The 15,170-nt window shown below is 33.7% G+C and overlaps 1 protein-coding gene across 8 annotated transcripts in view; it reads left to right on the top strand.

The window, feature by feature from the left end:
* Positions 1–15,170, top strand: part of RPGRIP1L (RPGRIP1 like) — a 43,641-nt gene that overhangs the window by 3,966 nt on the left and 24,505 nt on the right. For 5 of the 8 annotated variants that reach the window (XR_015806870.1, XR_015806869.1, XM_088173384.1 and 2 more), the window contains exons 4-14: positions 678–976; positions 1,761–1,860; positions 3,269–3,412; positions 4,664–4,769; positions 6,868–7,014; positions 8,105–8,178; positions 9,596–9,735; positions 11,959–12,065; positions 12,270–12,326; positions 13,478–13,657; positions 14,344–14,461. Coding sequence is in view for 6 of the 8 variants with exons in the window: in XM_088173384.1 (XP_088029510.1) it covers positions 678–976; positions 1,761–1,860; positions 3,269–3,412; positions 4,664–4,769; positions 6,868–7,014; positions 8,105–8,178; positions 9,596–9,735; positions 11,959–12,065; positions 12,270–12,326; positions 13,478–13,657; positions 14,344–14,461 (1,472 nt within the window). In the remaining 2 variants the exon portion in view is untranslated. Of the gene's footprint in view, positions 1–677; positions 977–1,760; positions 1,861–2,843; positions 3,048–3,268; positions 3,413–4,663; positions 4,770–6,867; positions 7,015–8,104; positions 8,179–9,595; positions 9,736–11,958; positions 12,066–12,269; positions 12,327–13,477; positions 13,658–14,343; positions 14,462–15,170 lie in introns of those variants that run through there. The other 3 variants (XM_088173385.1, XM_088173383.1, XM_088173387.1) reach the window with 2 other exon arrangements.

Genomic DNA, 15,170 nt, shown 5'->3' with positions numbered 1-15,170 from the left:
CTGTGAAGAACTGTTTGTAGTATTACGATATGGCAGGAGGGCTGAATGCTGTGACTCGTGTTCACATCGTGCTAATTGTTAACAAAGTCTTTCTGCATCTAAGCCAGTTTCTGGTGAGGAGCTAATGAATTCATCAATGGGTAGTTGAAAATATTGCCTATTTAATGCTTTAAAATCCAGAACATTATTTTCTTTTGACTCAGTATTCAGTGAGCCACAGTCCAGTTGACCAGCATTACATAATTTCCGTCTTTTGTGTCAGGCTGTTGTCAAATACAAGACTGTAGATCGAATGAATTGTTTCATTATTTCAAATGGCAGTTCCTTTGTTTCTGTGCACAGGAAATAACACTCATCATTCACTTATACCAGATGGGCATACTCATAGTGCACTTAGGTAAAATTACACACAATGTAAACATGTTCCTCCTTTACTAACCTTAAATGATAAACCTTAGGAAAATGTTATTTGTCAGTGCTGTAAAGGAGGTTGCTGCTCAGTGGTTTCAGTTATCTTCAAGGAATTCGTCATAGGCAGCAATAGTTCTATCAAAATTTGGAAGTTTGCTATCAAGGTTCTGTGCTAAAGTCTTCACAGTGCTTAAGTTCCTTTCGACACAATACTTTTTATGCTGACTTTTCACATTATTTTTCATATTTTTGATTGTTTTCCCCAGAATGACCACCAAATTAATACGGCTTGTTAATGATAAAAGAAAATGTGACCAGGCTGGCTGTGGACCCCAGCGGCTGGGTCAAGCTCTGGAGCTGGAAGACATGATTGAGCATTTGCGAGAAAGAGTTCGTGAGCTTGAGAAACAAAATGAGAGCCTTCGCAACAAACTCATTTCAACTAAACAGCAGCTCCAGATTCAAGGCCATAGGCCTTGCCTGTACAGCTCCATTCAATCTCGTGTGAACACTGGTCTCAAAAAAGAGAGTGAGGCTGCTGGCATGCCAGAGCACACCAAGAAGGGTATAATTCACATTTATTAAAAACACCGAACTCTTTGATTGATCTTGAAACCATGAGTCTGAATTTCAAAACATTTTTCGTGCAGATCAGAAAATATGCAGAGCAATTTTCAAAAAACAAAATGCCTAGAAAAAATAAGGATAGCTTAGCTGTCTCTAAGGTATTAAGAGACAAGAAATGAAAATGTGTTTGGTCCCACCTCAAAAGTTGGTTAATTTGTTCTTGCTAAGATTAAGAGAAAAATGTGAGGAGAAATTGCATTTGCTCCTAAAGTAACAATTCTTCCATAATTAATTTCTCATTTCCCTTTTTCACCGTGGGCTTAGGATGCTTCTACATAACACAAGGAAATTACCTGCACTGCTACTAAAATATGGTCCTAACAGTTGCATGTTTGGGTGAATGACTTGGGATTTTGCAAAGAAAATGCTTAGAAAAAGTGATTACAAGTCTCTGTTCATCTCTAATAGTACTGATATTTCTCTTCTTTGAAGGCACCATCTCTGTTTTCTGTCTTTGAAAGTAAAGTCTTCTAAAAAACTTTCAGGACATGTTTTTAACAGTTCACTTTACTACTGTTCTGCATTGCCCGTCCTTCAGATTTTACAGCGGCTTACGTTGTGCATACTGTGATTATTTCTTTCCATGTGATTTTGATGTACAAAATACTTTTTATGACATCTATATAGAAGTTGCAATTGTTTGTACTGTATAAAGATAGTTGGTTCGTTCGAAGCTTTTTCATTCAATAAGTCAAAAATTTATCTTTTCCTTCGGTTTTCAGGAATGAGATTTCAGAGTTTAGAAGTGAGATCATCTGACCTTGTGCTCTCCAAATATGGACAGAGTCTGCTCGAGGATTCAAGGGCTGAAATCAGAAATCTGTATGATTTTCATATTACTTATCTTTTTGTCATTATAATTCTTAGAACTTACAGTTTTCTTGAAGGAAGAAAAGTATATATTTTAAGAAGTTTTCACTTCAGAAAATAAAATGTTGGTTCTGACAACAATAACACTGGTAACAATGCAGAAATGTTTTATGATAAAGAAAACAGAGAATCAGGGATTTAGAATGCAAAATGTAGGTAGATAAGAATTTGGCTACAAGTTAAAACTGGTTTTCAAGTGGTGAGGCTCTCTTTGTTAGGATGCAATGCCTGCATTTTTTGTTACGCATCAAGGCTGACAAAAGAAAGAACCTTAGCTGCAGAATTTTTACGAGCATAAGTCTTAAAATGTGCACCACTATGCAAGTGGTGGCTATGTGAATTTGTTTCGCTGATGGATTTAAGTTTCATTTCTAGAGGCAGACAGACATAATGGATAAGTGCAAAAAGCATTGAGATAATTATGTAAAATTATTCTGATTCACTTCTGCATTTTGAAGTGTGATTTGTAATCCAACTCCACATTTTAACTGAAATTGAAGCCTAGGAAACCCTTACAACATCCTTGATGTAGAGATTGCATGAGAATAGAGAGGTGTTATATAGAAAAGGTAGTTAACCTCTAGTTTAAAGATATTGAGGTCTCGCTAGAACATTCTTCTTCTCTGAATTGTGTGTTTAAAACTTGGATGTTCTAAAAGCTGTTTGTTTATTTCCGTAATGATTTACTTAAATCAGATTATCGATTACATTCTCTGTAAATGCTGGATTTCCAATTAATGGGAAAGCTAAGTTTAGAAATATATGGATTAATGTGCAGTCATTGCTTTTGTGCTTGAAATTTCATAAACACAAAGATTAACTGGAATCGTAGGAAACAACTGTACAGAAATATTCCTATAAATTGCTTTCTATATTGCATTTACTGGATAAATTCCACTGTTTAAAACACATCTTTTTCTTTTCTTTTCTTTTCTTTTTTTTTGAGAGGGGAGGGGGGTTTAGATTTTTCCTATCTCAGAATAATAGCTTAAAAATTACGTTCAGTGCTCCATCTGTTGAAGATCTGATCTTGTGATATCTGGTAATGGTGTTTGGCTTTTGAGAAACCATTGGTGCCTATGGATTAGAAGGAGGATACTTCTAATACAGCGTATAAAGAAACCATGAACGGTGTTTTGGTGAGGTTCTGCTAAACATTATTCTGTCCACAGAAACATCTGAGAGCTTGTGTCACGCTTTCATAGCAATTTTAAAACTTATAAGCCTCTGCTATGATGTATGTTAATAAGAAATACAGATTTTGCTGAATACTTAAATGTTTGGCTAACTTGAGTGCACTTTTTAATTAATTATTTTTTTTAAGTACTGGTTTTGGAATGTAGGATGCTTGTACTTGCAGGGAGATTGTCGTTGAGTCCCAGAGGAAACAAATTGAGGAATTAGATCGTGCCAGAGAGATTCTTGTGAGTCAACTAAGAAAGAAAGAAAAGGAAATTGAAGAATCCACCCTACGGCTGAAAGAGCAGGGTACAGCAAGCCAAAGGTATTGTGAAAAATTAAAATCTCCATCGTGGAAGCATTAGAAGTCCGATGTCATAATGTCTGTAGGTAGCTGTGGAAGTTACTCCTTCTCTAAAGAAATATGGGCCTTATTAATTTTTGTCCGATTGGTGAAACCAAGTCATAAAATGTTTGGCCAACTAGCATGGATAATTCTAAGCAAAGAAAAAGTTAGAATAATGTGTTCTGATGTCTTTTCATAAAGAAATAAAAAGGTTGTAATTGCTATTTTAAAGAATTCTTTTCCAGCTGATGGAGGTTCAATTGAAGTTCAAGTTATAAAATTTTAATCACCTATTTTTCCTTCACTCTAATTCTTATCAAATTTTAGGTGTAGGTTCTTAGCAGATAATTCAATGTTCACTAATACTCAATAATTTGGAGTCTACAAATAGTAGAAAAATGCTGTTGCAGCAAATGTTGAGATAAATGAAAGTCTTTAACATTGCTTTGGTATTAGAGAACAGCATTACTTTATTTACATGCTGAGCTGTTCTCCAAATGTCTAAGCTTTGTAGCCCCTTCACTTGCTGCAGCATGGCATTGTGACAATTTGCCTAGCATGTCTGAAATAGACAAATATTGGAAGAGAAACTGCCTTTTCAGGTATTGAAAATTTATTCTGATTTTATCATCATTTACATTAATGAAAATCCCAATTATCTTCTGCACTCATACTTGTGGAAGTAATGGGGTTTAGTTGCACTGTTTGAAGTAAGGAAAAACACCTAAGTAGATACTTTGCAAAATTTTTAATTACTCTAAATGTCCTTTCTAATAAACAATACAGGCTCAATTTAATCTTAGAATTGTAAGGTATCTGCATTGATATTAAATGATTTTCATGTAATTCGGACACACCTGCAGCTTGTTTGAATACCAGACTTAAGGTGTTATAGTCTAAATTGCTAACTGACATTTTCTTTACAGTATTTGATAGATGGAAACTTCACAAAATGGTATTCTACTGGCACCAAATACTTTGGATGGTGGGAGAGAGGGAAAACAATCTCTTTAGGCAGAGGATTGGGGTTTTTTTTCTGTCATGTAGACTTTTATACAATAAACAAAGACGTATATGTATTGGTTGAAGTTGCTGTGTCGTCAAACAGTAGAATGTTTATTTATCGAACCTCTCGAGTATGAGTTATATAAGAACAAATTAATTTGTGTATTACACACTACATCTTCTTCAAAGTATGTGTTTATGATGCATTTCTTCTTAATTTTGAAGGCTAAACATTCAGGACAATGTGGAAATGATCAAGGTCCGTAAACAGCTGGCTGAGAAAACCAATGCTCTTTCAGCAATGGAAGGAAAATTTCTCCAGCTTCAAGAGGTAATTGCAATTTGATCAGTAACATTCCCATAGTCTTATCACATAAGCATGCTAAACAGAAGAAAAATTATACACAGTTCTTAATTCTAACTCAATACTGAATACATTAAAATGAACGACATCCTGCATTACATTCAATTTGCTCCAGATGGAGTAGGGACTTTTCGTCTTAATCTCTCTTTTTTTTTCAGCAGAGTCTGGCAGGTCTTAGTGATTTCATCTGCAAAGTCATACCAAGCAGATTATGAAGAATGAACTGAGTTGTCTAGCTATGGAAAGAGATCTCTGATCATTTAGAGAGAGGACTTTGACTTAGATGTGCTCATTTGCCAAAAAGGGGTACCAAGCCCCCTCCACTTTATTTCTCTTTGCTGAAGTTTGGGCAGTTTGGCTCTTCTGTTCTGACATTAGGATTTAACCTCTGCTCCTGTGTTCATGGAAATTATTTTAGAGGGCTATTTTAAGTAATACTTTTCCTTATAAAAAGAGCAATTTTTTGAAAATATCTCCAGAACATGCAATTCCATGGTGGATTACCTGGTGGTTTTAATTATACGGCTTTTTTCTGATTTTTCCTGTATGCATTTGGAGAACTGCATGTGCAAACAGAGGTGGTATGATAATACCTTGGCAATGGAGGAGCTCCTATAAGTAGGAATCCTAACTGCCATAGAGCTTTATAAAGTATTCGACCTTATGAAGTGGAAGCACTGAGTATCCTTATAAACTCCTACTTGTGTGTGCTTATTGTTAGCGTGCTAAATAACACTTGGGCCATGAGATTTTTGTTTGATTCCTTTTCTTGCCCATGTTTGTTTCTGCATTTTGTTTTGCTTTGCCTCCCTCCCCTTCAGTGTATTTCCTGTATCTTCTCTGCAAAACTGAGAGAAGATTTAACATGGATTTTTGTCTTCTTTCTCTTTAAGAAATCAAAAATCTAAAATTTAGATTTTGACTAGTTTGACTCTAGAATTTAGAGCTAAATTCTCTCTATTTGTAACTGTAAATAAATAGTTATAAAAAGAGCTATAAAAATAGCTCTATTTCTTTTTCCTAGACGGACTGCTAATATTGTTTATTCTCTGTGATTTTTATCTTCCTGAGAAATGAGATACAAAAGGCTGAAGATCAAGTTGATGACTGATTTTTCATGGGTTTTTTGTTTATTTCCACTCTGGTCAGACTGCATGTGAATGTAAACAATTCTTACAGGATTAATATTTAGCTTCTCCATTTAACTACTTTGTAGGAATATTGTATGGAAAAAATGAAGCTAACTTCTTTCTATCTAAAAGCATTAAACATGAACGTATGTTCACGAATGTATTGGCATAACTTCTCATCCACTTTCATTTTATGAAACAGGAGTGGGCTTTCAACTATTGTGTCTCAAATCATAATTAGAATGAGATTTACATTAGAATTTTTAATGAATGAGGGTTAATTACAGGATTGTGGAATGTAGGCAGTACAATATTAACTAATGTTCTGGAAATAGAGGCTCTATCAGTATTCTTCATTTAATTTTATAATTGGTTAAATTTGCCTTACTATAATCCATCAAAGTAAATGAAAATATAAAGGAAATCAGAAGTCCCATATTTAAGTTCCCATTTTAGTTGGGAAATCGAGCTGAATGCGTGAGGATTGCGAAAGAATTATATATCTACAATTGTTTGTATATGTGTAAATATAAGGATTTGTGTGTGTGTATATATGTATATATAAATATAAGGGTTAAAAGAGCTGTGGCAAGCTCTATGATTAGCATAGATGTGGACAACACTGATTTCTGCTCGCTGCTGCAGTGGTTTTTGGTTAGCATGTCTAACCACTACAACCACAGCAAAATCTTTTAATTGCTTTAGAGATTTACCTCTTTGTCATTTTCATAATGAGTAAACTGAGGGTTTAATGTTACGAGGGCAAACAGGTCATCTTCTGCTGGCCATGGGAAGTGAAAGTTACTTTCAGTTACTTAGTTCAAGACTGTGTCCTGCTCAGACATTTACTCCATGGCACCTTGAGAGCCCCCTGTAGAAATATACAGTCTGGGAACATTCTGCTGATTTTGATACTCCTTCCTTCCTTTTCACAGAACCTAAAGAATTTGAAGACCAGCCATGATGCTTTATTAGCAAAAGGTGATGAACTGAATGTTCAGCTTAAAGAGGAGCGGTTAAAGTGCTTCCATCTTCAAAACGAATTGCAGTCGGTAACTATTTCAAACAGAAGGACAGAAGAGGTGAGATTGTGTTCGAGAGATCTTGAATCTGCTTGAGGTACATATAGATAAGGGAAGACTTAATGATAGGATACTTGTGGAAATGTGAATAGATGTTTCAAGAAAGCACATTTAGAAGACTGACCTAGTGATACATATACTAGTGATATATATACTTTTATTCCATTAAAAAGAAAAAACAGAGGCTGCTGTTTGCATTTGCTACAATAACAACCACACCTGATCCCTGCGCCCCATAGTCACTGCACCAGCGTTTGGACAGTATTTGAGGTTAAAGCATAGGATTTCATGTCAGTTCTGATACTGAACAAGTGGTTTGTTAAGTGAAAGAAAATCATACTTGATTTATTGATAATTCTTTTTTAGTGTTCTTTCAAAGTGATTTAGTTCCAGTACAGTGTAGTCTTATATATGATTTAGCAGTTCAAATCACTTCTGTTTCTTTGTCTAGTGGCTCTCAGACTAATGTCATCCACACTTAGGGCTAAAAGTCAAGTGGTTTATTCTTCATTCTCTTCAATGCATGAGGAGTAAGAGTCTGCAAGCCTATTTGTTTTTCTGTTACATTTTGTAGTTAATTTAGTTTTACCACCTGGTTTACCTGTTTTAAATGTATATTGCATGAATCAAGTTTGCCAAGATTATCTCATAGATGCTTTCTCCAAACCTTTAAACTATTGTAGTACATGTAGATATCTTCTTGGTATCTCACAGCTTTAAAGTTACGTCCTGCTTTAGTGAATATTTTGAAAACAAGGATATGTTGTTTATAATGTCAGTAATACACTTAGACTTTTAGATTTTTGTATTATTTTGCACGTATACCCTGAGATTGGCTCTGTTGGTTAGAGCAGCAGGATGCTAATACTGCCAAAGTTGTGGGTTTCATCCCCCAATGGGCCATTCACTTAAAAGTTGGACTTGATCCTTGTGGATCCCTTCCAACTCAGAATGTTCTGTGATTCTGATTTTGTATAAAAAGAAATAATAGCTTGACAATGCCTACAAATAATTAACTATTTGTCTTCACACATTCATAGTAATTTCCTTTTGTGCTGTACATCAAATGAAACTTCCTTCTTCATTTTAGTTACAGGAAAGAATAAGTGATCTAGAAAAAGAGAATGAGCTCTTGAAAGAAAACTACGATAAGCTGCATAACAGGTAAGTTATGGTTTCTGTGTATAAAAATTAGGTTCCTGTCCTGTTGAATCGTCTTCATACACTACGTGCTGGAATGTGCATATTGAGTGTTTGTGCACATGTGTCAGTATCTTCGTGCTCCAGTTTATCCTATCGGTAAGTGGATATGGAAACATTCATGGTATACTCGGCCTGCATTTCATCTGTCCTGTTGTTCTAGTACTCTTGAAACAGTAGGTTACTACTTTCAAAAATGTAATTAAAAATAAGTAGGGGTCACTTTAATTTGATCATAAATGAAAGAAGCTCTTACTTGTATTTCTCATTATTTTCTTTAGAGTTATTCTTGAAAGAAGAATACATCTAGGTAGATATATATTAATTTGGGTTTATTTTGGGTGTTGGGATTGTTTCTTGGGTTCTTTTTTTTAACAAAGGGTTGTTTGAATATTTTTCTTAAGTTCTTCCAGCACTTCACAGTGAACCTTTATGAAGTCTGATATTTGACAGCTTTTCCACTAATTATTTTTGAGGTGTGTTTTGTGTCTCTTGTAATAGCTATCATTTCATTTCTACTGATACAGAAAAGAAGTAGTTCTAGCCAACTGCCACAAGCATATGAAAGAAAAAAATTACCATTAAATTACCTTTTCCTTTATTATGAAACTGATTTTTTTGCACGAAAGAGAGTTAGGTAATAAGACATGTCTTAATAATTGCCTGGGAAAGTAGGTAAAATGCTTGACATCCTTTCTTGTCTAGAAATTATTTAGTCTCTTTAAGTGTTTGGCTTGTCAGTGTGATGTCTGTCAAAAAAATAGCAATGATTAAACACAGTGTGAGAGATACCAAATTTTTTTATAGTATTCTTACAATATTTCTTATACTTCTTGTACTGTTTGTGGTGAAATTAAAAATTACAGGAGTGGAAAATGATGAGTGCAAATAACTTAAAACAGTTTTTTACTCATAAAATATATAAGTATATATTATCTGTATTATATAATCACAATACTCAAGAGTTTTATTTAGGGGAAGTTGATCAGTTGTCTGTTACTTAAGTTCATTGTTGTAGATTTCTCCAAAATTTGATCATATTATAAATATTTTTGATTGTGATTTCTTTTTCTCTTTTATCATTATGCAGAAAAGTAACACTAACAAATAAACGTATATTTCTGTCCTACTTAAGTCACTGAGAATTTAAGAAGATATTTAACTAAATAAATTTAAATATGCTTCTGTTACTATGCAGTAACCTACAATATGGCTGTTTTTTCATCTAAAATGATCTGTCTTTTCATATAGTCCCATTTAAATGTTGATTCACATTTCATCATTCCAACCATCATTTTCTGCTGAAGCTGATTCTTAAAAGTTTTCATATAACATTTTTTATTTACATTTGCAGTTTATTAACATTAACTGTTTTATGCAGTGTCTTCAGTCTGCCCCATGAACAGCAATGGAGATCAAAGGAACAGCAACTGAAACTGCAAATTGCTAAACTAGAGACAGCTATCAAAACTGATTTAGCAGACAAAAATGAAATCCTTGACAAGATCAAAGTAGAAAGAGGTACATTTCTGTAAAAAGTAGTATTTTCTCAACATGTGAGATTATACCCGTGTTGGAGTTGAGATATACTGCCCAGAAAAGTTTAGTCTCTATTGCTGGTGTTTTAAGTTTTTTTCACCTAAGTCATGACTACCTACTAAGTGCAGAAATTAACCCAATACAGAATACGGGCTGAATTAGGCTCATATAATTTCAGCTGCATTCATTCTTCATCTGTTTGGTTCATATTTGCTCCTTGTTCATTATTTCTTCTCTACACTGAAAGTTCTTATGGCAAAGAGACCCCTCTGACAGTCTCTTTCAAATTATAAACCACTATTCTGTTCACTGTACAAAGCTACATGAGGCCCATATAGGCCCTTAGTGACGTTTGTCTTTCAATTTCATTAATTCAAAATTGTTTATATTTTCAGTATATACTAATTTTTATTTACAGCATTGTACATTGAAAATAACACAGTTTTCTTTTAATCTAATGAATAGATTATTTCATATGTGTTTTCTTCATGCTGTAGGACAACTTATTAGTGCATATTGACCTTACAATTTTTTTTTATCTCAACACTGATTACTGTAGCATTATGAAGTTTACAAAAGACAAGCACAGGCAGAAAGTGAAAATACTTCATTTAGAGTTGATTCTTCAAATATGTATTTTTAAGAGGTATATTTCTGTGAACATTTTAATGGAATGAAGTGGGCCAACTTGTGAGTAATTCTTATGATAATGGCTTTAGTTCAGCACGTGCTTACCATTAGGATTCTCAGTAGCTCTGCTGACTTCACATACAAGATTGAATATTCAAACATTTGACCACAGCAAGTGTTTGCAAAATTAGCCTTAACTGATACTAAAATAAAGATGCCTTAAGCTACATTATTATGAAGTTATGACATACTAACAGTTGTTACTCGTAGCATGATTATGTAAAAACTGCCATTCCATCTTCTTTCCTTCCTGTGGACATTATGTTTAACTGTCAAGCATTTACCATCCCTTCCCCATGTAGCTTGTTGTACTCCTAAACTGAAACACCAGCGTGTTTTACTAGACTTCTGATTTCTATTGAATTGACTTGCTGCAGCTGGAGTAGATGTTCTAATATCCTTCTAGGCTTCTGTATCTAGAATTTGATTACAGCTCGGTCTTTCACAAAACGTAGGCAGTATAACTTTCCTCAGTCACGTATTTCAGAGTATCTGCCTGTGTTCCACATTCCTGTTTGAAGTTCAGTGGGAGAATTTAAATTAATGCTTGTCTTAACATACTGCCTAGAACTAGTGTGGAAATAATGTCTTATCTACCCTTTGTAGTTTGGCATATGAATCTTTTTCCTAAACTTCTTTTCCAGATCTAAGAAAGATGGTAAAATAAATGAAGCCTTGAAACTTCTTAATGCTGCAGGAGACCAACATCATCTTGACATTTTCCATGGTCTCCTTGTGTATTTCCCTTCTATAATGACCCTTTAATTTGATCTGAATGTTTTAGTAGTATTTTTCTGGCCATAACATCATAATGTACTTTGTAATCCTTAAAAGAAACGTATTTAGACAGAAAATATAGTAACACTCTAATTATGTTTTTCTCTTTTTTCTCAATATGGTACTTGCAGAAGCTATATCACCCTTCCACCGGCCTCATTTCCCTTAAATATTTATTCTTATGGTTTTTTGTCTTACCAGTATTGCCCAGATTCTCAGCCATAAATTACAATAGCTGTTTGGTTCATGTTCATTGAAGCTTACTAACAGTAGTGTTTCATGCAGGTTTTAAGAGACTGAGATAAGCTAATACAAAATCTAAGTTGAACCAATTCCTATAGCAAGGATTGTTGTCACTCTTCTCATAAATTCATACAGTGTATGTATTTACTTAGTTATGTCTAAATATTTTTGATTTTACATGAATAAAATCTCATGCATTTCTGCATTTTTTGTTCTTAGTTATAGTACTGTTTTACAGAGGACTCTATTTACTATGTAAAATTTTTTATGGTTGTGTAAATAGAGAAGTATTTATTATTTCAGTAAAAGTTGACATGTTGCAAAAAAACCTGTGTCCTAACCAGAACAAGGACGCAAAAATTTCTCCCTACAAAACACGGTAGTTTCTGCATTTTGCAATGAAATTTTCGTGCGCATATTAATATAAAAAAATCAAGTTTGTAATTTTTAAAATTATTTTTAATTAAATGCAGTGTTTTGTTCTTTTATATCAAGACCAAAAGGAAAAGCTGATGCAAGACAACAAAGACCTGCAGTTACGCTACTTGGAACAAAAGCAACAACTTGATGATCTGAAAAATCAAGTCAAGTTTTTGACCAAGGTGAACTATACTTTTGTTTCAAATGTGAGAAAAAAAACTTCTCTGTGTTTTATGCATAGTGCAGATACTTCTTGAAAATCAAAGAACCTAAAAAATACGTGTTTATTTATCCATGCTATCAAGCAAAATATGTCTAGTGAGAATGTATCTTGTTATTCTGAATGTATTTCTTCGATTCACATCTGATAACATCTTTCCATTAAGTTTCAGGAAAGTGATGTTGGTGTGGCAGAACTCAATGAAACCCTCTTCCATATAAAGGTAACTTAAAAAGAATGAGGGGTTGGAACTAGGTAACATTTAGGATCCCTTTCAACCCAAACCTCTCTAGATTTCTATAAATATATGCATTCTCTTATTTTCTTGTTTGTGCAAGGGGTTTTTGTTGATTTAGTTGGCTTTTTTCTTCTTTTGATAAATCCTTGGCTGACCATTACATGCTTTCTACATACCTGGAATTTTCAAGGGCTGAATTATTTGAGCATCTTTCAGTAGTTAATGCCTCAAGCTCAAATGTGTGTTTTTGTCATTTTTTAGTTAGTTAATCTGAAGGGAAGATGAAAAAATTGCCCAAATTAAATTTTAATTTATGTAAATAATTCATTATATCATCAAAAGTGAATTAAATCAGATTCACAATCATTTAAAAAAGCCTTTGTTTTTCTCAGTTAAATGGCTTATCACGGCATCTTATCCCTATAATGTCTACTGAAAACAATTTTGTTTATTAATTCTGTAATTGAAGCAAGTATACCATAAGCACTGAAGTTCCAATATATGTAGTATAGCAATGCTTAGCAACTTCTCTTTGTTAATTAAAACAGAAAAACAAGAATATGCAGAAAACACTCTATTTTTTTCTTGGACAAATTAAAAATGGAGTGAGAGGAAGAAACCAATGAACAAATAATTTTGCAATTCCCACTGTCTGGGTAACATATCTTTTATTTTCTTGAGGAAGTGTTTACTGTAATAATGATTATATAATGATAATGAAAAAAAATACAAAAAACCTCAATGAAAATTAACTCTCCAGCATCAATAACAAAGGAATGTAGACTTGAGAATAATAATTTGGGATTCGTACATTTGTAGAGGCAGTATTATTAAGTATGAGAAAAGCTGATCTGTTTGTATTTGCATTGGATAGACAGGGGTGATTGCTTCTGAATATCTGATACATTTTAACTGGTTCCTGATAATCGTGAGATTATGTTGCTGAAACAATCCTGACACATTCTAGTCTTCCTCATTCCTGTTTTAGTGTCAGCATGTGCTTAAAGTTTATAAAGTTCTGCTTACTGTCTTACTGTTGTGCCAGAAGTATATGCCAGTGTTGCATTTAGCTAGGCACAAATATATGCAAATCTTTTGCAAAAGTCCTTTCTAGCAATTTTTCAAATGTGCTCCAGGATCGAAAGCAACAAAAGAATGTGGACCTTCTGTTCTTGGAAAAAGTGGGAGATGATATCCATAAAGATTTAGAATACTCCATGCAAGAGCTGCAGTTAACACATGCGGAAACAGTGCAAGAGCTTGAAAAGACAAGGAATTTGTTACTTGTGCAGCACAAAATTAGCAAAGATTACCAGGTACTAAACTCTACTCACAGTGGAAAATAACCTGATAATAACATTTTAACCTGATAATAATCATTTTAACCTTTGTAGCTCTGACACTTGTAATAATTACAACTTGCAAATTCAGCAACAAAGCCAGTCTATGCATAGGGAACCAAACATAACATCTGCTGTTGCTGAAAGTATTGTTTGACAAATGTGAGCTCCAAGTGACTGTATATTGTAGTCCTTTAGCTCATCCTGCCCTTAATCCTCAAACTGTGCCTTCTTGGGATTATCTCTGAGCTCCTACCAGAATTTTCACAGGTAAAACAGTAAATGTGTCCATCAAATAAGCTTCCTTTTCCATGCCACTCTGCTTTCACTGTCTTTTTTCTACTTCCACTGTTAAAGTATTGCAGATCATATTTTGACTTTTCATTCAAATAATTATCATTTAAAATAACAAAATCATTAAAGAAACTGTTAGGTATGTTGTCCTAAAACAAAAGCTACTCTATTTTCCCTCATGATGTTTTTAGATTTTGCTGAAATCAGAATAGAACTGATTTGTTATATTGATAAATGAAAATCTGCAGCTATTTTTGCATACTCTAAATGTTCTTTCCTCACATCTAACTGTATTTTAACTTGTAGCCAAAAGCATGTACAACATGAGTACATTTCCAGAAGTTCTTTTTATATGCAATTTTTTTTAGACTGAAGTAGAAACAATGACAAGAAAGATGGAAAGTCTACAGAAAGACTGCAAGTTAAAACTGGAACAGTATACCCACCTTCTTGATATTAGAGCTGCGCGTATCAGAAAACTAGAAGGTATCTTTAAATTATATCCTTCCCTAATTTTTTTTAATATTTTATTTCTTTCAAATTACTGTTGTAAATTTGTTCTCCAGTTGAAACACTTTTCCATTCCTAAAACTGCTAGAAAGGTCAGTTCTTACATGGAAAGGTATCTATTCCTGTTAATTTTCTTTGACTTAAATGACGGTTATTAATTAAACCAAATCCAACAGTGTTTTTCATACTGCAGCTATTGCTGAATAAGAATAAAATTACCAAACTTGGTTTCTTTAAAATAAATCATACTGTTATGGTCAACCTTTTACTTTGCAGTACTATCATTACAGAATCACTTTGTGTTACTAAAATCCCTCAAGTCTTGTTATAATATACTGACATAGAATTTAAACGGGATGAATTTCAAGTATTTTTTTAGTGGCTTCACTACGTAAAAGGTTAATAGGAGGCCTCAAATGAGGATCTTTTACAAACTAATATTGAAACAATTTTCACATTTTGTCTCCAATATTGCATCTACTGCATCATGGTTTATGTCCTAATTCTGTAATTTAAGCATGTATTTTGATTTCTTAGAATCATACAATCCCAGAATGGCTTGGGTTGGAACCCATCTCATTCCAAACCCCTGCCAGGGGCACGACACCTTCCATTAGAAGGCTATTCAGAGCCTCATCCAACCTGTGTTAACCACTTATTAACCACTTACCACCTGTGGGTGGGA

This window comes from Sturnus vulgaris, chromosome 14 (genome assembly GCF_052056855.1).
Source record: "Sturnus vulgaris isolate bStuVul1 chromosome 14, bStuVul1.hap1, whole genome shotgun sequence".
NCBI classification, from domain to species: Eukaryota; Metazoa; Chordata; class Aves; order Passeriformes; family Sturnidae; genus Sturnus; species Sturnus vulgaris.
The sequence above is the reverse complement of the archived record's forward strand: the minus strand, read 5'-3'. Positions and strand labels throughout refer to the sequence as shown.